Source organism: Daphnia magna, linkage group LG6 (assembly GCF_020631705.1).
Source record: "Daphnia magna isolate NIES linkage group LG6, ASM2063170v1.1, whole genome shotgun sequence".
Classification (NCBI taxonomy): Eukaryota; Metazoa; Arthropoda; class Branchiopoda; order Diplostraca; family Daphniidae; genus Daphnia; species Daphnia magna.
In genome coordinates, this window is record NC_059187.1 from 3,809,237 (window position 1) to 3,837,036 (window position 27,800).

The following is a 27,800-nucleotide window of genomic DNA, read 5'->3' on the forward strand; positions in this document are numbered from 1 at the left end:
TTGTGTTCATACACCTCGTAGTGCCGAGCTTTTGGCGCCTTCAGTCGTGACTCGTCTTCCGTTTGTCGAGGACGTTGTCGTCTAGTGAAGCCTCTTCCGTGCGTTCTCCGCCACTTACAAATAGAGGTGAAGTGCTATTTTATACGCGAACTCGTGGTCACTCTGAACGCCAACTTTTCAATTAGACATACTAAGTCTGTAAGTGAAAACACCAGATAGAACGTGAGTCATTGCTAGTGGCGCGATTAGAACTTTACTTTGGTTGAAATCGTTTCAATGTGGAAGTTCGCTATTAGTTGAAGACATCGAATCGGATCCACACACACACACGCAGCACAATTTTCATCCGGTTGAACACAACTCTTTCGGACTGATTAATTTTTCTGCCATCGCAACTTCTCCCAGCTAACAGGTTACAATAGCACAAAATAAACCTTTCTTTGAATATCACCAACAGCGTTGAATAAGAGATGAGCCCGTCAATTCTTATCCACTCACAATATAGTTGTAAAGGTGTATTGAAACCTCCCTTCTTTCGCTGATGTATTGATTATGGAGCCACGAACGCCATCGCAAATCAAATTGTCCCTTTTTAAAAAATTTCTTTTCAACAACAAAAAATGGGCGAAACGAGACGCCAGGTAAACTCCGACAGACGTGAAAGTTGCGCGATCTTTTACGTCAACCCACGCGCTAAATAAATCGACTCAAATGTATTTCTGATGAGTGTCCGTAGTTGCCGGAAAACAAGCGTCTCTTTGCACTCTGCGTACTTTGTTGGTTGGCAGTGAGGTAGAACCGAAAAAAGGGCCGGCAACAGATGCATAAATCAAAACACGTTGCCGCTGGTACCACTTTACTGGCTAATAACCAAGTTGAAGGCGGGACTCAAACTTTTATAATGTTTATTCGGCACTATACAGTCGGAGAAATGAACTTTATGCGCGCACTCAAGTGTCGTAACACAACCCATTACGTAACAATAAACCAACACGCACGCCTTGACGGGAAGAAAAGCTTGTCCCTTGCCCTTCGGCATATACGATTGCTATTAATGTTCATCATTTTAAGAGGATCTGTTGGTCCATGTCTCACGAATTATTTTCATAGAAACGAAACAGGACCATCTTTTGATGTGTCTGTTTCTTTGTTGTTGTTTTTTTTGCACGAAAGTGGACCGAATGGCTCCCGGAGTCTACGCACGTGCGTTTTCCGAAGGGCATATTAGTTGACGTAAGTAGATAGCAGGCCCGATGGCCACTTTATGTAGGCCTTCTATATATATCTCGACCCTGTTGTGTTTTTTTTTTCTTCTTCTTTTGTTTTAATTAGATATTTGCCTCAACTCAAGAAGAAGAGGCTAAAGTAAAGTAGAAGGGTAAGGAATAGAGTCGAGGACACAAAAGGCGTTGCTCGCCAAGTAATAATTTGATGGCGTATATAGCGAGCGCGTGCTGTTTATTCTACATATATAACGAAAAGCATTTTGATAAGACGAGCGGACCAGAGGATTGGCAGGTGGCACGGTACAGTTGAATAGGACGGGGGCCTTCGCCCTTTTTTTCTCTCTCGTCCTCTTCTTTTGGCTCCTGTTGGCTAAATTTAGACGTTCAACTCCTTCGAAAAAAAAAAAAAAAAGAGGAACGATACGTCTTAGACGGCCGCAAGCCAAACAACAGCGCAAATACACACACTGTTGTACACTGACGATGTGTGGAGAAAGGGTGATTATTATAAACGGGGTCGACCCAGTTTTTTTTATATTTTTCGTGCGGAGTCTCCCACTTTTATTGGAATGCGCCACCGTTCACGCACACAACACACCCCGCTCCGTCTTTTATCCCATTGTTTATAGACACACACACACACACACCGCCTACCTTTTGCTTTGCTCCGCACTTGAGGGCCGGGTAAACATTTATAGACATCCGCGATGAAAGAAAACAACACAAAAGCATAGTAGAAGAGAAAAGCCTTTCATGTGACGCAATCTGGGCCCCTTTCCCACTTGTCCTTTTATTTGATGAATCGCTTGCCTTAGAAAAACGTTGCGTGTATTATGCGTTCATTTATACGCCTCTTTTTTGCTCACGGTATACTCGTCGTCATCGCGTTTAAAAATAGCAATTTTTTTTTATTGCGCCCTTGCCCCCGTTACCAACTTGGCCTCGCAACGCAGGCCCATTGACAACCGATTTGCAAAAACAAAACATGGTTTACTTTTTTCTTTTTGGAGGGGGGTAGTTTGTCACGAATCAACATGTGCGCACAAGATGGAGCAAAAGCGTGTCATAGAAGCCGTATATAGCCATTTGAATTAGCGCGTGGGCGTGCGCGATCGCCAAAGGTGAAGGGATTGGGAGGTGATGATCAGCTTTTTTCTATCAATACGAAAGAAGATTGAAGTATATCTGCCAAAAAGGGGTGGGGGGGAATCTCCCGAGGGGGGAATGGTGTAGTTGAAAAAGAGATCATATAGTGATCACGAACGTGTGCTGATTTTTAGGGTTTTTTATGGCGATTTTCAAACAGATTGGAATATACCAGCGACCGTAAATCAATTTTGAGTTTGATCTGCTTTCGCCAGATGCATTTTTTTTTCGCTCTCTCTTATTTGATCTTTCTTTACATATTTGATATGGGATATTTTTATTACAACAAGAAGCAGATAGCCAGGGCGTTTTCCTGTTTGATGGATTGACGTTCCATATTTGTACAGATGGATGGGATCGAGAAACAGAAATCCAATCAAACCATTTTTTTTTTTTAATCTTCATTTCGTTTTGCCATTCCAGCTCCACAATGGAGTAGCAGCTCTCGAATAAGGATAAAACAGTTATAACATGCAAAGCTGCACAAAGTAGTTCGTGTCTTCTTCGCCACCAAGTTATTGACAACGTCATGGCGACCTCACCTTTAACATTTTTCAAAATCATATCGTTTCTCTTTTTCTTAGAGTTAAAGGCTCACCGATGCGAAAGCACTCTCTATGTACACCCATTAGGCCTGTGTATGTATGACGACCCAAACTTTTCCATTGATACATAATGCTATAACATAATATAACGGACGAAAAAATTGATCGATATATATATAGTCTACATAAGTAAGCTGGTTTAGGATTTCGTTCTCTCTTCATGTACCGTACAAATAAGCCTTTTCTTTCTAACTCTGCCTGTCTTTTGCTTAGTGTCTATTTGTTTTTCTTCCTTCTTTGTGGTGTAGTACGTGCCCATGCACGGAAACGCTCGACTGGGCGCCGTCACTCCATCGTCGAGAGGGAGGGAGAAAAAAAACTCCAATGCGATATAGACTTATCTTTAGATATGGAGCAGATTCTAAGCTATACTAACGTACAGTCCTTTCTCTTCTTTTTGTTTTTTTGTTTTTTTCCGGAGAAGAGGGTTCCTTAATGGCCATACCGACTTGCACTCTCTTTTCTGGGGCCGATCCTCTTTGGAGCGTTCACCGTGTGCTGCAGTTGTTGGCCGTCATCTTCTCGGCTATTCGATTCTCCCTCGAAAACAGAAGAAAACAACATAACTCTCTAGTGTTCTTTCTCGTCCAACTAGTTACATAATAGCTTTGCTTTTAAGCTATATCTATCCTCTTTTGAAGAGGTTTCTTTCAAATCGATATATAAAGATCTTCAGGAAATGGTAGATGATGAACATTGTTTATTTTCAGCAAATATATAGAAATGGAAGTATCGTAACGTTATATAAGGTTCGTCGTGTCAAACTACATTCTATACGTGTTCGTCTATACTGTATTTATTGCTGAATGTACGCATTTATGAACGTAGATATAGACCTCGGAGTTTGGTTTGTGAAAGGGATCCACCAAGAGATGGGAATGATTTAGTTTACTGCGCCGTGAAAGATGAACGAGTTCCCTTTTCCGCTATTATTACATTGCTCACGTGAAACGGAGAAACAGCCCCGAAAGATGAAAAGGACAAGAAAAAAAAGGCAGGAAGCTAAAAGAAAGAGATGATTAAACTCGCCGTATAGATTGAAGTGCGTGAAAGATGGAAGTGCATCAATGTCTGTGCATTTTTTTCGCCGCTGTACAAAAGAAAAGAGAAACAAAAAAATAAAAAGGACCTGGGAAAAAGAATTTAAAAAACGTTTATTTTTACGTATATAGACGTTAAAAGCATTTGCTATACACAGCAGAGTGAAACACACAGACGAATATTGTCAGATGTAATACGGTAAAAGTCAAACATTTTCGTTTGGTTCTTTATACTCCCATTTTTTTTTGCTTGAATAATGTCAGCACGACTACTGTGTTTTGCCCGTATTAAACACGGTGCATATTTTTTTTTATGAAAAAAAAAAAAGAATAGAAAATCGACTTTTGTAGACCTTGCCGGATCGATATATAACGATGCTGTTCGCGCAGCACAGTATATAGGCTAATCATTTAGCGTCTTTCGTAATTTCTCGCACATAGATGTAGTCTTTCTATACAAGTTACAATAAGTGCTAACATGTATATACGTGCATTTGCCTGCTGTCTAACATTCCCAGCGCCCTTTCGAAATCAGCTAGAAGCGCGAATCTTGTCGAGCTCGAAATAAGACGGTCTCATTACGGACGAGCTGCAGTGGATTATATATCAGTAATGGAGTTGAACGATTTTATGTATACGCGTGCATTTTCTGATAGTTTCACTGTCTTTATATGTACAGTCGTCCTTTTTTCAATCTTGTACTTTTAGTTTTTATCGCAGATGTAGATGAGTTATCCGGCCAATAATATGCATCAAGACCATCCCCTTTATTTATTATTTATGTATCTTCCATTCTGTATAATACGTAACTGGCGGATTCATGAGAAAGCGACACCTGATGATAGGCTATATCTCATTATAATTTGATTGTCCTCCTTGGAAATCGTAGCAGCGACAAAAAGACGCTTAGCTGAATACCACAATTTACTCTCTCGTATTTCGCTATGTATTCAATCGCGCAGACAGTTTTGCTTCATTGTTAAGGACACGTATAAAGTTGGCCAGTTTTTATAAATTGATTAGGCAGCCATCTTCGGTGACAGTTTATATACTTCAGAGAAAAGCAAGGGAAACCCGATATGATTTCATTTTCTTATCATAAATACCGTCTTATAGATTTCCCGAGAATTTCGGTGGTAGAGTTATTTTAGACTCGAGGATGCAAATGTTTCGCAGAGCGTTATGCTGCACCAAAGATGAGATATATGCTCTGACGTTTTTGTCCCGAGAGAACATCCGGTTGACTTGCCCTACAGCACGCGGTGCTTATACTCGCGTTTGGATACATCTATTTGTATTTATATTATATATACTGTGCGTATACTGTATATTTGTTCAATATACACGCGTTGCAATCCTGTTGACCATTTCAACAGTCTTGGATAAAGCTTATATATACAGCCTTTCTATACTTATACGATGAAAAAGAAATCGTAGCTGTTCAATATACTATATAGCAACGGCTGATGGAGATTTAAACAACACAATTTAAAAGAACTTTGGCGTTATAGTTGGCTACTACGTAAGCCAAAGAGAAATCAGATGAGGCTTCTTCAATTCAACGTCCCCTCTTTTTTATTTTCTATAGTTTTCTTGTATACCTGGCAAGTCCCAAGTCGAACGGTCAATCAATTACTTTCGGTTAGGATGGGAAGCCTATAAACCGCAATAGCTAAAATTACCGCGTTTCCAGTTTATGTTTGACGTTTAACCTCCAGCAACGCCTACAACATTTATTTATCATAACTGATCATTATCCAAAGTGTTTCATTCGGATGCAATACGTCGTTTATAGCTACTCCAAAACATCGAATAAAATAGTGCCCACCCCCTCACCCCAAAAATATCCACTCAAATCAGAGCTGATGTAGGCAGTATAAAAATTTGAAACGCGGAGGAGGCATCCAACAAGAAATGTGGGCTGTCGGGAAACCCAATCGAAAACCAATATGGCCTATAAAGCTGCTGTGTGTACAATCATCCACGTCCCATCGCTGATTGATTGAAAGAATGCGTTTTTCCATCATTTTTTTTTTTCGATTTTGTTATTGTTGTTCCTTGTCTTCTGTTTATTTGTTTTCCATGTGTATATGTCTACATTTTTTGTTTTGCTTAGGTGGAATTCAGACGTATCGTCGAAATGGGTCCATATTACCATTAGAAAAATGAGTTATTGTTTTTTGATTTGCTATTGATCATCGTTGACGGATTCGTGTTGCCCACAAGTGGCTCACAAGAACGGCACGCCCACGTTTGCGTGCATATTTCAAGACACAGGCGATGATTCGTGCTGGGTTGCCGCAGAATGTATATAACTAAACGGTTGGGAACAAGTGGAATAAATCTAGGGATGCACAAGCCCTTGTGCTTCCCAGTCCTGGAACGATTTAAACTGATCTGTCGTACGTCAGTGGCATTTTATTTTTGTTCTTCAACTTTTGCCAATACTGCGACACTCTTAACGATTCACGCCAAGAGTTTCCCGCGAAGCTCCCGGAATTGAAAGCCTCTGGAATTCGAGTTTAGTTCACGTTTTTCTTTCACTCAATGCATTATTGTTTATCAATATTTTCAGTCGGATCCTAAAAAGGAACTCTCTGCATTGAATCAATACGCAATCGAAGAGATGAAAGAATTGCAATTTTAAACGATTTTCGATGCGAAAATGAGGGAATAATTAAAACTTATCAGCTTCTTTACATCGTCTCGATATGGAATTTCATCCGTCTTCTGCCAAACCAATGAAAAAACAATTTAAAACAGCGACTGTATACAATAACCAAATTTTTAATTTGAATTAGCGATCGGATTTCAGTCAGAGCATTGGCCTGAGAAACGTCTCCATCTTTTTTTCATTTTCCCAATTGCTGTATCAATTATTTCTTCTTAAAAAAAGAAAGACAGACTAATTCATTTTTGTTTTTAGTGTTTTTAATTTAGCATTTGTTTTGTTTTCGTTTTTTTTCCCCCACTATTATATCATAATGAGGATGCAAAAAGCCTGTTGCCCGGGAGAACCGGGAAGTTTGTGAGCAGGGTCTCGGCACTGCTGTATGTATTTACACGCAAGGAAGCGAGCGTGTAATTAAACGCGCTCACTAATTGTGCACTCTCTCAATCTTTTCTGCAATCGCTAAGTTTTGGCCAAGGGGGAGATACTTGTTTTCTATTTTTCTTTACTATTCTGTAATTGACACGTTCGCACGAAAGTGTCTGTTGTGTTACCACTCTGGAGGTACTGGAACATCAGTCAATATGCAACATCTGCCGACAAGGAAGCTCGTTCCGCTTCCTGAGTCAAGGAAATTCAATCTGACTAATAGTTCTGGTCGTCTCGGTTTCAAAAAGGTTCCGAGGAATGGATTACAGACAGCACGAGGTCATCAGCCGGGCCAAATCGTTAAGGCAGCGCTTCGCCGACAGTCGTACGGGCACGTCGTCTTCCATGTCAGCGTCACAACTGATATCTGCCACTAGATGGCAGTCGCATCACCACCACCAATTTCTGCCTGAAACAACGGCTCTCGGAAGCGATGCTGTAGCTTCGTTAAGACCGCAATCCTCGGACGTGCCTACACCAGCCGGAAGCAAAAGTCCTTCTCCATCCAGGTGACAACTAAAGAGCCGCTTTTAGATGATGACATTATGAATTAATAGCGGATCGATTGCTAATAACAAAGGACGTCAATTAAATCGAACGAGAAGCGGCCGTCTTCCGTCTCGTGGATGATGACTAATCCGCGAAGTCATTGCAGTCGGCCAGGTACACCCACGGCTGGACATCCAGTCGACAGTTGCGCCATCTCGTCTGCAGTTGCGTCAGCAGCTTCCCTGGCCGCAGCCACTGCCTCTTCCGGCGCCCAACAGGTCCGCCAAATGTCGGACGATTTTCAGGCCGATCTCGTCGTCGAACCTTCCTATCTCTACAACAGCAGTAAAGTAGGGATATCGTTTTATTCCATTTTTCCAAGTCTTACTGTATACATCTCAATTCAATCTGTGTGTTTGGGAGAAAGACATACTTGGAATATGGGAGAGATGAAAAACAAAGATCCACATTGTCTGGAATCTTCCAGACTCTTGTTTAACTTTGTCCGATCTTGCCCAACTCCGATGGGAGTTGAGCAACACCCTTTCACCCCCTTTTTGTTCATTGCCCACCTGCAAATGTTTGCTCACCCTCCGATTTTCGTACAACCCCCTTGACCACCACCCAGATCCTTTGTGTTCGCTCAGCTGAGCAGTCGTTATTCTGAAAGCGTCAATCATTGGCGTGCATACTAGTGGCTCCAAGGTAATCAAATATCCACGTGTATCTGAACCATCTCTTCCCGAGACACATCGAATTTCAGTGGGATCGATGGAAGAGAGTGGATCATGTAACATAGTCCTTTCCTTTTTTTTAGTGTCTTACAGTGAGATACTCGTTGCCACTTGATGAACTACGATCGATTGAGTAATACCATCTGAATTTTAATCAAACAGGTGAACTGGAATCGACGTGGAGTCCTGACCAGCTTCAAATCCAAATCACTGGATTTGTTAGGCACGTCGAGGATCCTTCCGCCGCATCATCAACATCAAGAACGACATCGGGTGACCGATGAAAGCTTACCTGGACGGGATGCGGCGGCAGAACGTCGCCGTCGGCTCTTTCGTCGCAAAAAAGCCAATTCGGCCTCGTGTTCTTACGACGAATCGCCGTCCGGCTCTCAGCAATCGCGCAGCAGTTCGGTGGAGAGCAACCATTCTACCCAGCACGCCATCCAGCGTGGGCTGGAAGCGGCTTTGAAAACATCGACCCTGTTCGCTTGGAGCTCCGTCGAGGCTTCGTCAGCCAATCAGCATCTACTCCAGCAGACTAACCCGCCATCTTTCGTCGAACGTAAGTGCCCACCTTAAGTTATTATTATTATTTTTTTTATTATTTGATTTCTGTAGCTTTGTGCTTTATTTTCTGCACGAGACTGCTCTCCAATGGTTTTCCGGCTATCTTAGCAGTAGTAACGCTAAAAATGTCGTATTTTTTGTTGATCTTAGTTACATTGCGGACCGCTAGATGGCACAATGCGTTAAACAGAAAAGAAATGTTTTTATTTGCTTACTTATTTATTTATTTATTATTTCCCCCTCCCCCCCGCGCGATACATTGATAGTGTTGTGCACACCCACACGCTTCCGGATGATGGAAAAAGAAAGGAAATAGACACTACAGGCTTTTTATGCTCGCTGATAGGATTGGGGCAACATTTTTTTTTACTTGGTTGTTAAAACCTTTACGACCGGGCTTTACGTGAAAGTTTTCAACTTAGGAGAATAATAACAATATCATGTGATGGCAACTTGGGTGAAAATTGCCTCTAAAGGTCTTTGACAAGTCCTTTGCTTAAGTTTACGACACAAACTTCCGATCCTTCCGGAAAACCTTTTTTGCTTCCAATGGCATTTCTTTTTTCACGTTCCTTCCCTTTTATTTTCTATTTGCATCATTGACGCATTCAAGACGGGGGAAAAAAAAGTGGCAAATTTGAAGCTTTCCCCTCTTATCGATTCGACTTCCGGTCGGTAGCTAATTTCTTATTGACGAATCCACGAACGTATGTAACGCGCTAAAAGATCGGTTGCCTCTCCCCAATTGAAGATATCTCGCATGTAAAACTGGTTGCGTTTGCCAAGTTATTACCTGTTCTCTCCGCCTCCCCCCCCAAAAGAAGAAGCATCGACTCCCACTCACTCCTCCATTTTCTTTTTCCTAGAAATCAAATTTTTTTATTTCCCTTTCAAAATCGATATCATCAGAACTTGCGGAAAGGGACTTTTTCTTCGCGCTTTCAAACTCTTTTTAATTCTTCGACGCTCGTCCATCGACGCTTTTTTTTTGTGGAACTATTGAAAAGGGGTTACAACAAATACATTAGATGTAACTATATAAATGAAAAGAGTGTCGACAAGCTGCGCTCTGTACTCGCGATGGTCCAACACAAAAACTCTTTTGTTGTGCCAACTGATGGTCTTTTGGCCAACATCTTTTGACACAACAAAACAAGAAGAAAAGTTTCGACTCCCAAGACGCTACTCCTCCCTTTCGAAAGTAAAAAGTAAGGATAGAAATCCCTCTTTATTGATGTACGACAGGGAGCCACAGGCCCATGTGCTGGTGGGCCGCGTGACTCCCACACACACACACGAAAATCCCATCCGTTTTCTTTACCTTTCTGCGCCTGGAGCATGGCGAGTCTTCGTGATTCCGGCTGAGCTCCATCAAGGGTCCCCCCCTAGTCTGTAAGCCTACACCGGCGGAATCAATACCACATATATCATCAGCGTTTAGATGGAACATGTGTTGCTGCTCTCGATGTATCTCTTTCCCAGTTGCGGGCTCCGGGAAAATGCCTTCCGGCTCGTGTGTTGTTTTTTTTTTATTATTAATTTTTGTTGTTGAGGCTGTTATTGGATCATCTTTCTGGATGTAGCATCATTGAAAGGGGTTTTTTTTAATTTGTAAAAGTTTTATTTTGAAAAGAAAAATATGGCCGGCAATGCCGCACTAATGATGCCCGTTTTGAGTGCGTTTTCGACTCCTTTGTGAACTTTTGCGTGCTGTTTGAAGGCGTGCAACTTTTTCTCCGATTGCCGACATCCTCCGGCTATTTGAAAAAAAAACAAAATCGGATAGTCTGCAATTTCGATGGAATAGCGTTTTGTTTTTGTTTCCCCGTTGACGCCTCTTTGGCTTTTGTGTAGACATTGACGACGTCAGCAGCCATCTATACGTTACCGTCTAGCGTATCAAATAGTCTCACGACCAGAGGGAGGCTCGTTTCGACGGAGCCTCCCACCTCAATAACCCATCACAATCCTGACAAGAACAGCATGCCTCACCCATCAGTCTATTATTCATTCGGCATACTGATGGCTGCTGTGATGCCTCTATGTACTTAGAACGAAAAATACCCTTGAACGCACGCTCTTGGCAACTCCTCCAGTCCGATATGCATCTATCTGATTGCACCATAGAATCTTAAATAATAATTAAGTGACTCAGTTTCACTTTTTTGTTTGGTTTAAAAATACCGGACGTAGTTAGTCTGGAAGAGTGATGCAACGATTTCGGGATAAAAAGAGGCTAGGTCGTCAATGCGCAGCATCCAGCTGCCATCGTGTAGAGCAAGAAAAGCGAGCGACAGTGGATGTTAAAGAGAGAGGGATACGACTCTGTGAAGAAGAACATATCGGGACAAGAATCAAACCGGGAGTCGGCTTGACTGGACTCGTTCGGGATACATTTGAAGAGCTCAAACAAGCTTGATCCCTCAGGCAGTGTATTCTAGTGAGTCATCTCATATCAATTTTCTTCCCTCTCTTTATTTTTATTCGCAAAACTATTGGTTCTCTTACACGCCGAAGAACATCAGTGAGTGAAATACGAGAAAATCTTCGAGTGACAAGTGATGTCTATCGATCCATCGTGTGTTTAGAAGAAATACGCGAAACAAAGAAAGCCTTGCTGTGCTGTTTTTCTTAGAATACGTTGCCGTTCACTTGTTGGCATCATTTCGTGAATTGTGTGCGATCTGTGCGTGTGAATCGTCCAGTCTGCTCAACGGGGGGTGGTCACGAAAAATAAGGACGTTATGGGTGGGCGGTGTCGATCCATTTGTACGGCGGGACGGCGTGTGGCTCCTTCTATCTAGCGATTGCCCCTTCGTCCATCGCACTTCCTTCTTTCATTTTCATTCGTTTCCTCCCCACGCCTTTACCTTCCAACCGATATATGTGTGGGCTTTATATCCTCGATTTATTAGAGACACTCCGAATTTTAAAATAAAAAGGTAACTAAAGGAAAATTGAAACGTCGCGCCTCGTTAAGAATCGCCAGACCGCCGTACACATTCATAAACGATAGGGGGCTATATACGTATAATGTGCATTATATCAGAATAGGTCGTCGATAAAGACAAATGAATTGCGCCGTTAAAAGACGCGATATAGCGAACGAAGAAAGAAATCCAAGTTTTGGTTATTTTCTAATCTATTTTCAAAGTTGTCAGACCAAATCGATGTATAGAGTTTGAGAAATGAATCGGGGCTTGTCACAGCGTTGAAACATTTTCTTGCGCGTGGCTTACGCGCAGTAAATATTAGACCTCATCAGCATCTACCAGTTCACTCGTTTCTCAATTTATTTGAACGCACTTAAACACGGCCAATGTCTTAAAGTGATCCCCAGGAGGTTGTCGAATCCATTGCATCAGTTGTCAACGTTGATTGCGTCATGTCACGCTCGGTAGCCAAACAGAATCGCACTGAACGTTGCCCCATATCGAGTGAGAATAATCAAAGCGAATCCAAAATCGTTTGGACTATCGTATTCTTCTTCTTTGTCATAAGGGAAATCGTTGAAATTTCAAAGAGAGCGTCGTCTAAAATACAGGCAATATAGACGCATAGGGTATTGTAAAATATTTGAAAAAATAAAAGGAGCTTTGTTGTCACATAGAGAGGAAGAATAGAAACAGAGAAAGGAGTGAGAACCCCCCAAGTTTCATATACCGAGGATATAAATATAAATAAGGCTTCCTATGTATATATATAATGTAAAAGACCTATGCACACACACACAAAGACTCCCACCTTCATCCACCCACTTGGACCTCTCTCTCTCTCTCCCTGTATATATATACATAGCGAGCTGCTGCTGCTGCTGCTCCTCCTGTGTGTAGCCTACATCCATCTCTCCTCCCACCTCTCTTCGCGTTCTTTTCCGTATTGATTGGAGAGTACACCACGCTGTTTCTCTCTGGCTGTCTCCATTTCTTAGCCTCTCTAGCGACAGCGACCCGTGAGCTCACACGTAATACTACTCAACTGGCGGAAGGGAAAAGAGTAGCAAGTGATAGGGAGACGGTAGCGATGCACAGAAACAGGAAACGAATCGTCTAGTGGAGTTCATCATCAACGGCCGTTCTCCTGTTGAAGGGCTCGTTTGACGAAGGCAGTGCTGCCTACATTTCGCATTTGTACGTAACGCGTTCGTGTCATCGCAACTGTCGTTTGTATAGAGCAAAACGTCGGCATGCCACTTGGACTTGCCTCGCTCTAACGGTGACGACCGACATGTGGATTGCATCGACAAACATCGGTCCCGGTAATGTTCGCACGGGCCGTTATTGCTGGACTGCCCTGAAGAGTAGTGATTAACGAGCATCCTCTCGTTTTTCGTTGTTCTTTTTCACGCGGGAGACGACACTCGTAGACTTTGTTTTCGCTCCTTCCTTATATTTTGTGTTGACACCGGAAAGCGTGGCCGTTCGTGCCGTTGTGCGGTGTCGGATTGCATCGATTGTAGTGAACACGAAAATCGATTCGTTTCATCAGCCGAAAATCAGCGCCATCCAGCCGTCGATCTCGTTCACGAAGAAAACGCATCGGACAATGGATCAACGTCCAAGTGCAGGCAAACCATTGTCGCCGATATTAAACCGGCCTGAAAAGAGCGCGAGTAGTCAGACGAGTACGACCACCAGTCCCAATTCGAATCGGCGGATGAATGCCGCTCTTCCGTCTCCTGCTCGTTCTCTTTCCACCACCATTTCGGGACTGACTCTGAGTCCTTTATTGGGATTGAATGCTAGCAGTTTAATGGGGGGTCCGAGAGTGACGACCCGACGCTCGTGGTCGCCCCAGCACCAGTCCAGTTTGGAAGTACCGACACCGCGGCAGACCCAATCGGCCCGTAATTCACTGGCCGCTACCGGCTGCACCGTCCGCCAACAAAACAGCATCGAGGTCTGCGCTTTATTTCAATGTTTTTCTTGTTTTCTTCCGTCCGATGAGACGCAGGGATGTCCCACTATAATCGTTGAGTGAGTCTTGCACACCTCTACGACTCTTGTTTTTCCCTCACTTGAATTGATGGGGGCAGGCAGAGATGATCATTGGGTTCGTATGGGATTAAAACTAATATGCAGAGGGGGCGATATGTCAAAACGAAGGGGAGCCTTGAAGTTGTTGCGCGGTCCATGCAATCAGTTTGAACGCTTTCCTTACGTAGCTGCTACAATAGGCTTTAGATGAATTGTATTTATGTGATGCGTGTTAGATGTAACCGTTCAATTTGCTGTTGGATCTTTTTCGTCTGCAGTCGAATACGTTTCATCAGTGACCAATGAAAACGAATGAAAGGGCAGCGGCAAAAAAGAATGGTCCGCCGTGTTTTACGACACGAAAAGCGAGGCGACACGAGTAAAATCATTTTCAGAGTGAAATACTGCCGTTGTGTACAGGGGGGCGGAGCTGTCAAGAAAATTCTATGATTTAGAACAAATCAATAGAAATGTTGCAATCAGATGATTGTCTGCAGACTTGGCGGGCAGTCGACTATGGCCAACTGCTACATCATTATTAATCAAGGGCGGCATTTCCACAGCGACGCATCGACTTCAACGTTTCTCATGGAATAAAAATGTCACGTGCTTTCTTTAGATAAAGGGAGGGATTTTTTAAAAAAGGGAAAACGTAGACAGTTGACGCTACGAGTTAGTCCTTTTACTTTACAAACTTTGATTATTTATTGTGTTTGATTAGAAACATAAATAGGACGCAAACGTATCATATTTTAATTATTCTGGAATGTGACGAATGTTAGTTTGTTAGCAACGTCAAAAACACGCAATTTGAAATCTCATTTCATTCCACCTCTTTTGTTGCGAATGGATTTCGCCCATCTGCACAAAACTCTTCGACGCAAAATCAAAATGCCTCCCTCCCCCTCCCAAAGAGTCCGGCCTCGTCATCTGTTTCACGGCTGTCGCGTTTATGTCGTCGCTCACCTGTCCGGATGCAGGCCGGATCAAGCGGCAGAAGTGGCAGTCAAGACTGGATCTCTTTGCCTTCACGCCAGATGTCAGACTATCCGTCGGATTTCGGATCGTTTGTCGGTGAATCGTTCCTCGTCGTCGATGGCATCGAAGGATCCCGCCACCTGCAACAGCATCACTACCAACATCATCACGCGGGACAAGCATCCTTGTTATTACAGCCTCGTTTGCGATCGGAAAGCGTCTCACCGGAGCCTGCCTCTTTGAGGCTAATCGAGCCATCGAGTAGCGGACTCGCCTACCTGGAGAGAGGTATATCGACGATGACGTCGACCAATTTTGTTTGTTTTTTTCATATTGAAAAAAGGATTTGTGTTTTCTTGTTTTTGGAATTTCGGTGCGAGATATAAGTTGGAAAATGAAATGGAAAAGGGGAGCACGAAAATGGATCCAGGGGTTTTCGTAGGCGGAGTGTAATCTAATGAACAAGGAGGCCAAAAGGCCCTCTTGTCAGTGGATTATAGGCCGAGCACGAAACAGGACAAAAACCAAAAACTATAGACAAATGTGGATCTCTTCTTATTTTCGACGTGTATAATAGGCAGAACAGATCAGAGAGACTCGCTCAGGAAAAATTGTTTGACTGCACCTCTTGTTTTTTTTTTTTCGAGTCCACGTGTGGCCATTTGAGACGACAGCAATTTCCCTTTTTTTCCTCTTCTTTTATGAGAAGATCAGAATTCCATAGAGTTCCGCCGCTCCAGTAGGGAAGGAAAATCAGGAAAAATTACGTAAAGGTCGACAAGGTAGACGCTGTTGGATGAGAGCGACATCCAGCCCGTCGCGTCTCTCTGATGTGTATTCCGTTCTAAATTAGTTGTAGAGGCTAATTGATGATTTTTGAAACGTTGTAGACGCGTCTACATTAGCTAACAGTCAATAAAAAGGACGCTGCTCCGCGTTCCGTTTGGTCGGACCCGCCCGTGCATAATACGGTCGTGCGCATCCGAGTGGATCGAGCCGGCCAAAAAAAAATTGCATTCATCCCCTGCTCGTTTGTTGTCTCTCTTCTTATTGTATACATATCGATCCGAGCTCGTAAAGTGCATTCTTCTTTATAAATTTTTTTTTGGCTTACCCTATTCGTCCTGTTTACCGTTCACTGGTGATTTCCAGCGGCAGCTCCCCTTTGTAGCTTATACTCATTCCGTTTGCGCTACTCGTATAAGCCTTTAATAGACCATCGACAGCCATCAAGACGTCTTCGGATGCATTCTGCTTAGCTGTCTATGTAGCAGCGTGTGTGTGTGTATATATATCTACGTAGTGGATATACTGCGCCGTTGCACACGCCCTTCTTTTCTCCACCCCCGACCAGCTGCTCATCGTCTTGATTCACTGGTGCACAGATACATACTGCCCTGACGGAATAAATAAAATGAAAGCCTTTTGTCTTTGACGCCATGCCAAAGAGCAGCGTACAGCATTTCTACCGTTCCATTCGACTCACGCGCTGTCTCGTGTAGCTATTGAACTGGATAATGATATGGCTCGATGCCATCACACGGCCGTTTCTTTTCCCTTTTTATTTTTTAATTTGCACCAATTCTTTTCGCTGATGAAACAAGCGCATTTTTACAACAGTGTATCTGGCGAGCCAAGTGGCTGCCTGCGCGCAATCGCTATCGGCCCGCTGCGAGTGATTGTGACCGATGGATTCATCCCGCGTGACGTTCTCACGATCGAAATTTGTATTTATATTCGACGCGTATCAAAGGCTAGACCTTGTTTCAGCGTACGTACGAATGTTTGCGCGTTGCTGTCTTGTTTTGTTTTATTGGTCTATACAGGAGAGTTGTGGCTTTTTTTTTGTTGACTTGTTGTCAGGCCCTCGTCCTTCTCCATAAACTAACGGCACTTCTTTCCCCCCCGATCGTGGCGTGGGTCTACACGCAAAGATAGTGGGGCCTTGCTCTTTGCGGTACATCATTTGTCTCAACGGCCTTTTCATGTGATTGAAAGCGACAATGTCAATGCACAATACTTTTGCTTGCCCATAGTAAATGAGACGGAAACAATACGTCGACGTCAATGCGACGCGTCCCTGTTTTGCTTCCAATAGTGGCCCATTATAGAGACGGGCATGGGCAATTGTAATTCATTTCCGAATATCTGCCGTGCCTTGACGTACGCAGATGTAGTTGCAACACTCATTTCGAGTTTCCATTAGTAGTATGACTGAGCCGTTGCTAAGCGACTGGCTGTTCTCGTGCACCGCATCTGCATGAAAACCGCGTCCACATGTTTTGATGGAAACGACAGACACGGGCGATATCCTTTGTGACCCGATCATCGTTAAGTCATTATAAACGAGGATATTACCCACCGGGGACAGGATTCATTTGGCAGCGTACAACAGATATATATACGTCATCAAATCGTCAATTCTTTTTTTAGGGTTTTTTTCTCTTTCAAAATGTCCTCCAGGTCACGCACAACCAACAAGGGAATACTAACGTAGAGCACGTTAAAAAAGGAAATCAATCAAGAAGCGCTGTCGTGTGTTGATGACGGCCATAAGACGTTCACAAAGACCACGTCTTTATTAAAGCGACGCTTGATTTTAAATAATAACCCGATCCTCTTCTATTAAGGAAATTCATCAAGGGCTTTGAATTGGTGCAACTTTTCTCCGATAACAGTAGCCGATTTCGATGGATGTGCGTGTTGCCCATTAACCTCAAAGATGCTGCTTCACTCATTCTGTCTGCCACGAAAGTTTGTAAAAAAAAGAGAAATAGCGCGGCAAACATAACAAGTAGTACATGCTTGGGATGCACACATAAGAGAGGGACTTGCACGCGAATAGCTCGTTTCTTTTCTTCTCGGTTGGAGTCTGCGTGATGGTGCCAATAAGAAGACACGGAAAGAGAGAGCTCCCGACGAAGAAACGCGCAGCTATTAAACGGCGCTGCTTTTGTGTGTCGGGCTGCGCTTCTGGCGCCGTAACAGCGACGCAGCATTCCTATTGGCCTGTCTCTATAAGCCTCTCCATAGCGCTGCTATTTCAGATGAGGTTTTGCATCCGCACAATCCCAGTCCTCCTTTCCCCTCTCGTTACTTTTCACGTGCCAAATCTTTTGGGTCTACGTTGCCACCATTTTTTTTAAATTAAATCTGCACATGCACAACGCATTTTCAAATCATTCCCTACTTTAATTCTTCCGCGCATCGCCAAAGAGATTCGATTTTTTTTTTAGATCCACAGCGACGTCGTTTTGTTTGTCCCTTCCATCGACTTGTTCAATTACCAGTGGTGATATCTTTGATAGAAAACAAAAACAAGTATATGCATTTGGTGTGTCGCATACGGATGCGTATCGTTCCATCTACTTGCAGCCGGTAGGAGCATCATCCGTTGACGATGCTCAACACAACGGATAATGATCACAGTTCTTGCGGTAGTGGTGGTAGCGGCAGATCGTCCATCGGTTGGAAGCAACAGCTTGTTTGCGTTCATCATCCGACAGACGCCACGCAACAACCTATTCGCGGTAATGTTCTTAAAAGCAAAGAAACTGTGCGTATAGTCATTACGCGGCCATTAGCGCTAAGCTTATGGAATGCTCTCCCTCCTGCTCAATGCGAAGCATTTTTCGTTTCATTTGTTCGTTATTGAATCCGCGGTGTAAGCGGTCAATTGTCATTTTCATCATGTTTAAAAAAAAACATGTTTGGATATTCATTTGTTCTTCGTTGCCAGCTCACAATTTTTTTTTTTTTGCGTTGAGCCAACCAAGAAATGTGAAACGTTAGACTCGGTAAGAAGTGCGCGAAAGATTCTCTCAGTTACTCAGGCGACAGCTCGTTTGTGCTACCCACGGCGGCTGTCTAGTTACGCGGTACCACACACCGATCTATGCTAATTTTACGCGTACGTCGTTGCTCTTACATTGACTCGTTGTATTGGCATTCATTATTTAACCCCCTTTGTTTCCTATCCGAGCTATTGTTGTTGCTCGTATAAAATACACAATAGGAAGAACAAGTTTTGTAGGCCTTAAGCGGAAACAAAAGTTGACTTTAAAATCAATCACCGCTCGAGCGAGTGTTGCTCCGCCATTTCTCGATCCAGTACCTCTTATTTGATTGTATGTTCTACATACTCTACGCAGTAAATGGAGTCGGGCACAAAAAGATTCCGTAGATATGTGCACGCCAACTTTCTGATTGATCGCCACTGCCATTGTCACCCGTCCCACAAACTGACTCAATTCAAAGAAGATGAAAAAAAAAACACAACATCAAGTTGATTCTACATTTTGATTGGCTTTCATTCCCTCGCGGATCGTGTGCCATCAGGTTATTTGGCATCTAACCTCATCAGTTCTTGTCACACCAAGTAGAGACACAAATGACAATCATCTTGGCTTTTGCCCATTCGAATTTATCTGCGTCTTATTGACGACGATGTCCGTCTATCCACAACAGGATACGAATTTTTCGTGGGCTTGTCGCTCTTTTGTTTGATGCTCGCCATTAACCATCGCTATCCGTTGGCTGACGTAAACGACACGACTCCCACATATGCAATAAGATTGTATCGACTCGTTTTCCCTCTTATTAGACAAGGGACAATGCGATTTGATTTTCTGAGCATCTCCACATCCTTCCTCTTTTTTTTTTGGGTGCTATGGTCGATCAATAAGAGACGATGACAATCAGATCAGCTCGATTTTTTTTTTCTTTTTCTACGGTTGTCCATATACAGTATTAAATAAAAAGGGGGTGGGGGGACCGTAAGGAAAAAGTTTCGTGTTACCAATCAGCAACGAAGCGCAGGTATAGAGAAACGTACTAATGTAGGAGGGACGATGATGTAAAAGTATGGACTGTAATAATATTAGCGTACGTGTAAAAGGCTTATCGTTCAAAACACTATCAGCTGTTTTTCGTTTCTGGTTCGATAGTTATGTAGTACACATTGTAGTGGACGATGAGGCAAATCAGGTTAGGATGCCGGTCGCCATTGGTCGAATGCTGGAAAACGATCGATAATATGAGTCCCAGTGTATTTTGATGCTGGTGATGGGACTCTGAAGAAGACGACCATTGCAGATATATAAACACGGGGAATTGCCTATATATCTATATACGTACGTGAAGGGTGAAACAGAGAGAGGGGGGCAAGGCAATTCCCTTTGATGTTGACGTATATCTTGGCCGGCGCGGTGCACATTAAAGAGCTCCAAGGATTTCAGATGCTCCCCTTCTCTATGCTTTTTATTTTTCTTATTTGATTCTTGCTCTTTTGATTGAAAACAAAGCGAATGTGAAAACTGGTTTATCTGCGCTGGCTCTACGCGGCCTATATGCAATTAGATGTACGTGTGTACCTTTCGAAGGTTTTCAAGCTTTTGTCGTTCGCTTCAAACTCTGCCTTTGAACAAAGCACTCTATCGTTTTTGCATTTTCTTTTTGTGTGTGTGCCCGCCTACCGATGGAATTTGATTTTACGTGTTTCCCCCCCGATCGTGTTGCAAATGGCGTCTGATAAAACGATGAATATCGAACGACAGTATTGGAAGATCAGCTGAAATCCGGACCTGAGATGACAAGGATCGAGCACTTGAGCGACCTACACTATCCAGACGCAGATCCGCCCTGTCATTTTTGCAGCAATCAATCGAGCCTGTCTATCCACGACAGCAATCGGCTCAAAATAGTCTCTGGAGGTAACATATCCATCTGCAATATCGTTTTGTTGAATCAGCAATCTTTCATGGCCGTTCTGTTTTGTCTCGTTTTCGTTTTTTTTTCGTTTTTTTTTTTTGGGGGGGGGGACAATAGGAAGAGTCCGTGGACGAGATGGCAGCCGAGAGTCCATCAACCCACCCTACATCAATTTACCATCACCCAACGTCCAAGACGATGTAACAAACTCAGCTGTTTACGACATAACGATCCTCATCGATTTTGTTCTCCTTAACGTGCATTTATTTATTTTTTGTTGTTGTCTTGTTTTCACGCACAAATGGACATTTTCTCGTCGATGGTCGAAAAAAAAAAGGAACACGAATTGTTTCCTGGACAATCCCTTTCAGGCAACTGCCATCACCAGCCGCCGGACGGCAGTGGTAGCATGGCCGGGAGTATCGGGAGCGGCTGCCGGCGTTCGATGACAACGACTGCTGCCGACGATGAAGAAACTGAACCTCCCGCTTCGGTACTTACACGTCGACGGGCGCTCGTCCCACCCAAAATTCCACCTTACAACATGGACAGTAGCGAAGACACGGAGCACAGCGCCGACAAAGAAACATCAACCAGGTCACACACACATTTATTTAAAAAAATGAACCTTTCAATTTTTCCTATCGATGTTGGCATTTGGCTGTGCATGACTCTTGGCCGGTTCGCGTACGCTATTTAACGATTCATAGGAAATATAGGTGAGGCAATTGATTTTCAAAAATTGTTATCAGCGAGAAACGATGAAACATTGGCCGCACGATCATTTACGAACCCGCTTAGAAGCAACACAATTTTGCGCTTGGGGATTTCGAGAAAGACATCCTTCAACATTTGCCAAGCAGACGGCATCGGATCCAATCCACTCTAGTATAGAAAAGAGCACTAGCTTCGATAAGCTCACAGGGCTATAAAAAATAAAGAAAGCCTCGGTCGTTTTATATGTACAGTACGTTGCGGGTTATAAGGATGAGAAGGGAATAAAGAAGAAATGGGGCACCCCGCAAAGGTGCTCCTCTAATATCAGCTTGTGAAGGATCTAGACTCTAGCACTCCTTGCAAGAAGAGCGAGTAGAGATGAAGGACGGAAAAGAGAGAGAGGCAGCATCTTGTGTGGGTTTGATTGCCTGGGCGAGTGATCATCGGGGATCAAAGCATCATGCGTGGGGACAATCCGTCTTCTTTCTCTCCACTGCCTAAGGTATATATCAAAATAAATACTGTGTATACCTGCCGCCCCTTTCTACCTTTTGCCTTCTTTGTCTGCCGCTTGTTATATCCTTCGCAGTGAGTGGCTGGTTCATGAAAAAAAAATAATGATTTCGCGATAGACTTTCATCTTCAATGGCCGAGGCGCACGGCTTTTCATGATCAAACGGCCGAAATTGGGAAATTGAAAATAAGACGTTTCAATCTTTGCATTTCTGTCCAGTTTCAGCACAAGGATGGGATTTATGTCAAGTGAAAATTCATTTTGGGGTGTACGCTGGACCGTTGTCCATGCAAATCTTTTTTGAAAAAACGTAGCCAGGACTCGTGGTGCCAAACTGTTTTTTCTGCCGATGAAAGCAAACAAAAGTTGGGGGGGGACAAGTTCGGCAAAAGCGGCTGCCCCTAATTCGGGATTTATTACGTGCAATATTCACTGGCTACGACTGCACACCAATGGCACATAAAACGTTGTCATGACGATGGGTTCCGCCTGACTTGTCCCACCTCTCGTGAGCGCAGCCATTGATTTCGTCCCGTCTTGCTCTATTTGCCAGCATCCGTGTCTCGCGCTTCTCGATTACGTTCGTCCCATTATTAGCCTATTTTAGCGCAATTTTTCGCCAATGATTCGCGTAGTCTACGTGTGAATGAAACAATGAAATCACGTTACGAAGTGGCATGTATCTATTGTTCGATTGCGTATACCGTTTCACGTTGAAAAGCAGTTGCACGGAGAACGATGGCAATTGCAGCGGAAGCGTGGGCGGAGGCTCGTGCGGTTCCGGAAGTTCGGGCAATTCGCGGACGCACCAGAGACGCAGCTCCTTCGTCGTCATTCCGCCCATGCAGATCTGCCCGGGAGATCTGCTCGTCTACAGCAAAGTGCTCACTCAGCGTAACAGTGTTCTGGGTAAGTCATTTCTCCAATCCTATATTCTATCCGATGTTTTGTTTTTGTCTTTGAAATTCATTTCTTTTCCCTCGTTGCAGATTGGGACGGATCGACTCAGAGCCTCGCCGGAGATACGGGTAACTATACGGGCAGCATAAACACGTCCAGCTGCCCTCCTTTTTTAGAAATTGTTTTTTTTTTTTAATATTTTTCATGTGCAAGTTTCAGTTAAGAACTAAGCGCTGCGGCCAGTCGATGATAAATCGTTATTAAATCAATAGTATCTAACGCCCCCCATATACGACGCCAACGCGCTCCGGAATGTCCTGTGACGCATTTGGCTCAGTTGAAAAACAAATGATTTCGTATTTATTTCTTTTTATGTTTTTACTCGCGTCTGTTGCTCGCCATAGCATTCCGCCTGTTTGAACGATTTTCGTGTGTGTGTGTGTGTGTGTACGTACATGTACAGTATATAGCGTGTTTGGAGCGCGTCTTTCTAATCCAATCGCCTCTTTTTTGTGTATGTGTTTTTGAATTGTATTCGGGATTTGACAGATGCTGCTTCCAGCGCGGCCCGCAAACAAAAAAACAGCTGGTCCTTGCTCAAATTGGTAAGTAGTACATATCTCCCGTGGCATTCTGTTTTTGTTTGCAAAACAAAAGCGAAAGACACACGCGAAAAGAGCGCAATTTTTCCCATTGTAGTTGGTCCGTCGATGATATATCTGTTGCCGCTGCGTAGTGGACGACTATCGCAATCGATGGGGCGCATATCGAACACACACACTGCCCTTTTCATCCAGCAGGATTTTTTTGTTATTTGATTTTATTTGATCTCTGTGTAATATTGAACGGCCGATCGATCGCGCTGCGAGAGACGCACTCGTGCGTAGTTCCACGGGATGTTGTATGCGCATAATTGAATGATTTGCGACACACAAAAACTCGGCGAGGCCAATAGAATGCCATAATTGATATCGACGAAATCAAAAAAAAAATTATTTTTTTTGGAACAAGTTCGACAGGTCGGGCCGCACTAAATCCGAGAGTCTCTCCGGCCTTGAAGAGGTATTGACTTGTCTGCAGCCGTCCAATTTTTTCGACGATCAGCTGTCCCGCTACAGAGGCCTCTGCTGGACGGACTTCCTCACCACCGTCCAACAGCAAAAAACTCTCAATAAAGCCACGAAATCGACGCTGACTTCGACAACTGAAGAGGCGGCCACATCGCCAGTCGCCGGAAGGGCACCAATCATCCAGTTTCCGGGCGGCACGTCAACGACCCAACCCACGCGTAATGTGTTGGTCCGTCAGGCTACTCATCAAGATTACTCGTCCCGAATCAAGGTCCTTCCTCGAATTGTCTCTTTTCCTCTAAAGATTCTTTGATGTTTGTTTTGCTTTCTTTATGATTTCCACCATGTGGCCTGAGGTTTCCTGAAAAATCATTTGATTCTGCAATTAGGAATGGACGCAAGAGAAGAGGGCGAGGTTCGGATTAGTGAGAACGATGAGCGAGCGTTGCCTCGATCGTAGATCGGTGATCCAAGAGGTTCTTCCCGTCGAAGAGATTACGCAAACGGCTGAAGAAAAGGACGTCCACATCACGACGGCCAACGTCAGCGAAATTACTTTCTCCTTCGAACAGCCACCGCCTTGCGCGCCCACTTCCGGCCAGAAATGCGAACTCAGGGGAAGAGAGGCACTTTGGGATCTCTTCCAGAGCGAATGCGCTTTCCTTTACGACCACCTTATGGTCCTCAAAAACGTAAACGACCTTTCAAAAATAGTTAAAGGCATCACGACAGTTTGGAATGTTATCTTTTAGGTGTACATGGACCCGCTCAAAAAGATCCAGGTGGAAGGATACGCCATGTTTGCCGAACCCGAGTTGCTTTTCGGCAACCTGGATGAATTGTGCTGTGTAAGTTTGGCTTTCCCATCATGTTTCATTAATCAAGTCTTTGCCATTTCCCGTGCTGCCATCTTTGAAATTGGAGTATGTCGTAATCGCCTTAATTATTGCGATTTGCGAAATTTCCATATCATCGTGGGTAAAGGCTGTACGTTTTGCATGTTGCCGTGCAATGAGCCGTACTCCGTGTATCTCAAATGAATTAGTTGCCTTTTACTCCGCACGGCTCGTCTTCACTGAAACAATTTCAGTTTTGATTTCAATCGAAGAGAACGCAAATCACTGCAATTGGTCTGCGTACTCTTTGTTGAACGTACAGGCAGCGAATCACGAACGGTTCTCACGAAAACTTGTTCGTTCGGCTCGTTCGTTGGACTGCAACGCGAATCACGCGCTTAAAGCCAGACGAATGTGGTTGCACGATGCAATCTCGTCTACCATTCTCGACTTGTCAGAATTGGAGGTTTTCGGGTCCCTCCACGCCCCGACTCGATAGCCTTCCTGAATTTTTGATATTGAAAATCGCTCATAAATGAATGACTCTATCCAACAGGTGACGTATAGTTTCTGCAAAGAATTCATCAGTTTGTTGCTGCATCACGCACAGCCAGGAGGTGGTGACACGAAAACGACGCACATCCTCACCAAACTGTTTCAAAAGGTATTTTCCCATTGAATTTCTTTCATAGATTTAATTATTTTTTTGTTCAAAATCCCGATTGACAGAGTTCCAAAGCTCACGTTCTATCACAAGCCTATCATCGATACGCACTCAATTATATAAACGCCTTGAATTACTTGGAAACTCTTCGGAGGCACATGGAATTTTGCGAATTTGAAAAGGTAAACGCAAAAAAAGTTAAAAACAAAAAAAACATCAGATTGAATCAGACAAAGTAACGGTAGTAGCGTATTCATTTCAGTGGTGCAACAGAGATCCGAGATGTAAGAAACTGCAACTGACGGATCTGTTGGTGGCCCCCGTCCAGCACATCATGAAAGTGCCGCTGCTGCTGCGCGAAATTGAATCGCGGACAGAAGACGTGCTGGAGAAAGAGGCCATATTAAAGATCCTGGATAAAGAGGAAGCCAGTCTCCGAGAATTAGACGACAAAATGAAATGGCTCAAGAATTTCGAGCGCTTGCTCGAGATACAGCGCAGTCTCGTCTGGCCCAGTGTGCTCGACATTGAACCCAAAGTGGTGGTGCCCGAATTCCTCAAGACACCGCTAGCCAAACAGCCTTGCGAAAGATTGATCGTATCTCCTCGCCGTCAGATCGTGTTGGAAGGTCCACTCAGCTTACTGGACACGGGGCGACCAATCGATATGCACGTCATCCTCTTTGACGATATGCTCCTCATCACGCGCAAAAAGAAGGGCCTCGGCAAGAAGGTCCGCGCTTTCCTTCCTTTCGTTTTTTTTTCAAATTCTAAATAATCGTGCGTTTATGTTATCTTTCTAGAAATCATCGTTGAGTGAGAACTGGACAGCTCCGTGCAGTAGTCGCAGTTGCTTAACGTCAGACCCGTCGGGTTGTTGGCGCTACATTGTTTACAAGCAACCCTTGTCTTTGGATCGTTTCTTCCTGCACGAGATCAACGTCCACGAAGCGGCTGCTGCCAAATTAGAAAACGGCTTCGTCATTATAAGTCTCAATCGCTTTCAGCAAATTATCGGCGTCCATACGTTCCAGGCCAGCTCTGAACAAGTCAAGGTACAGCCAACGCGTTTGGTCCAATGTTGTTCCCGATTTATGATTTTTGGCGTTTGAAATTGCCAGCAAACGTGGCTGTTGAAGATCAGAGAAACTCAGGACCATTGGAAGCGGACGTTACAGACGACCGTGTTTCGAGCTCAAGGAAGGACGTTGTCGCAGTCTCCGTCAACTATTCCACAGCACGCAGTGTCGCCGAACGCAGCGCCATCCAAGTTTTGAAAAGACTATCCTTTCTTCTTCTTCTTCTTCTCATCGTTCTCCTCCAATTTATCGGAAACTGTCACCCACCAAAGGTTTACTCTTCCATCTTCACTCAATGGATCCATCACCGTTATATTATATAGAAATACATAAATATTCCTACACTTGAATGTGATTCTACTGGAGAATGTAACAAAGAATCAGAGAGATGCTGCTCTTAGTTGTCCAATCATCAATGTTTGTCTGTCTTTCTCTTTTCGTTTTATTGAAAAAGAAAAAAAAATTTTAAAGACAACTTTTTGTTTTGTTTTTAATTCTATTGTTACCCATTTTACCTGTCCTCTTGTTAAAATAAAGAAACATTGAAATCTGTCATCCATTCACATTCATCGGATTCTTACAACTTAAGTTGACCTTCTCATACCCTCCATTTTCGTTATCATCTGATTTTTGTTGATGTTATCTCTTTGTTTTCTATTACTTTACTGTTTATAAATATAAATATATTACAAAGATATTCTGTTCGACTATTATACCAGTTTACCTTGCACAAATATATATACTTTTTATCCTGCCAACATTCTTTGACATTTCCTGTTTTCGTGTTTCATTAGATCATCATAAACATAAGATTTGAATTTAAAGTTTAATGTTAAGGAAGGCATGGCCTCTCGCTGAATCTCGTATACAATTCTCCGAACGCTGATTTCAAATAGAATAGTAGTTTGCTCTCAAAACTCGTAACGTAAAAAAAAACAAATCTCGTTTCGTGATCCTAATTTAAATTTCAATCGAATTCACGCATTGTTTGTCTATATATCGAGGTTTCAGCAAAAGAGGAAATTCGGGAAAAAAAAGGGGAGCCCGGAATTCGATGAAAACGAACCTGTTCTAACGCAATTCGAAGGTTGATTCCAAATAAAATTGTTGTTGCCCAATTACTATGGTTGTCTATGAAAAAGTGGGTCAAATTGAGTTCCGTGTTCCGTACCATGGCGTACCATATACGGTACCCTTTGGCCCCCTTTACAATCGGAAATTTCCGTCCTCAAGTGAATCAGTTTTACTTGCGTAACCTTATGGAGAACTTGCGCCACCATCTAGTAACAATCTATCTTCTAACCATTAATGCAGATTTTTCTAAAATTTCCTTTGTGTTCGTCCTTCAACTAATACTAAGTACTTACAAGGTGGCCTCCCGGTTAGATACGAATCTGCACATTGACATTTCCTATTCAAGTTGAAAGTAAGATGTAAGGTTATCCTTGAT

The 27,800-nt window shown here is 43.4% G+C and overlaps 1 protein-coding gene across 1 annotated transcript; it reads left to right on the top strand.

Moving 5' to 3' along the window:
• The first annotated feature begins 6 nt into the window (after window positions 1-6).
• Window positions 7-27,045, top strand: LOC116924288. Its single transcript, XM_032930809.2, has 18 exons — window positions 7-412; window positions 7,366-7,626; window positions 7,698-7,956; window positions 8,503-8,902; window positions 20,417-20,572; window positions 20,688-20,770; window positions 20,908-21,167; window positions 22,523-22,710; window positions 22,791-22,829; window positions 23,251-23,306; window positions 23,713-24,042; window positions 24,161-24,463; window positions 24,524-24,619; window positions 25,164-25,271; window positions 25,337-25,453; window positions 25,534-26,004; window positions 26,075-26,326; window positions 26,393-27,045. The coding sequence occupies exons 2-18, from the start codon at window positions 7,376-7,378 to the stop codon at window positions 26,546-26,548; spliced, it is 3,525 nt and encodes a 1,174-aa protein (XP_032786700.2). The 5' UTR covers window positions 7-412; window positions 7,366-7,375; the 3' UTR covers window positions 26,549-27,045.
• Window positions 27,046-27,800: the final 755 nt, after the last annotated feature.

Coding starts and splice junctions, on each gene's coding strand:
- LOC116924288 (XM_032930809.2), top strand. CDS start 7,376: ATGGATTACAGACAGCACGAGGTCATCAGCCGGGCCAAATCGTTAAGG. Junction 24,043..24,160: donor ATTACTCGTCCCGAATCAAG/GTCCTTCCTCGA, acceptor TTCTGCAATTAG/GAATGGACGCAAGAGAAGAG. Junction 24,620..25,163: donor ACCTGGATGAATTGTGCTGT/GTAAGTTTGGCT, acceptor TCTATCCAACAG/GTGACGTATAGTTTCTGCAA.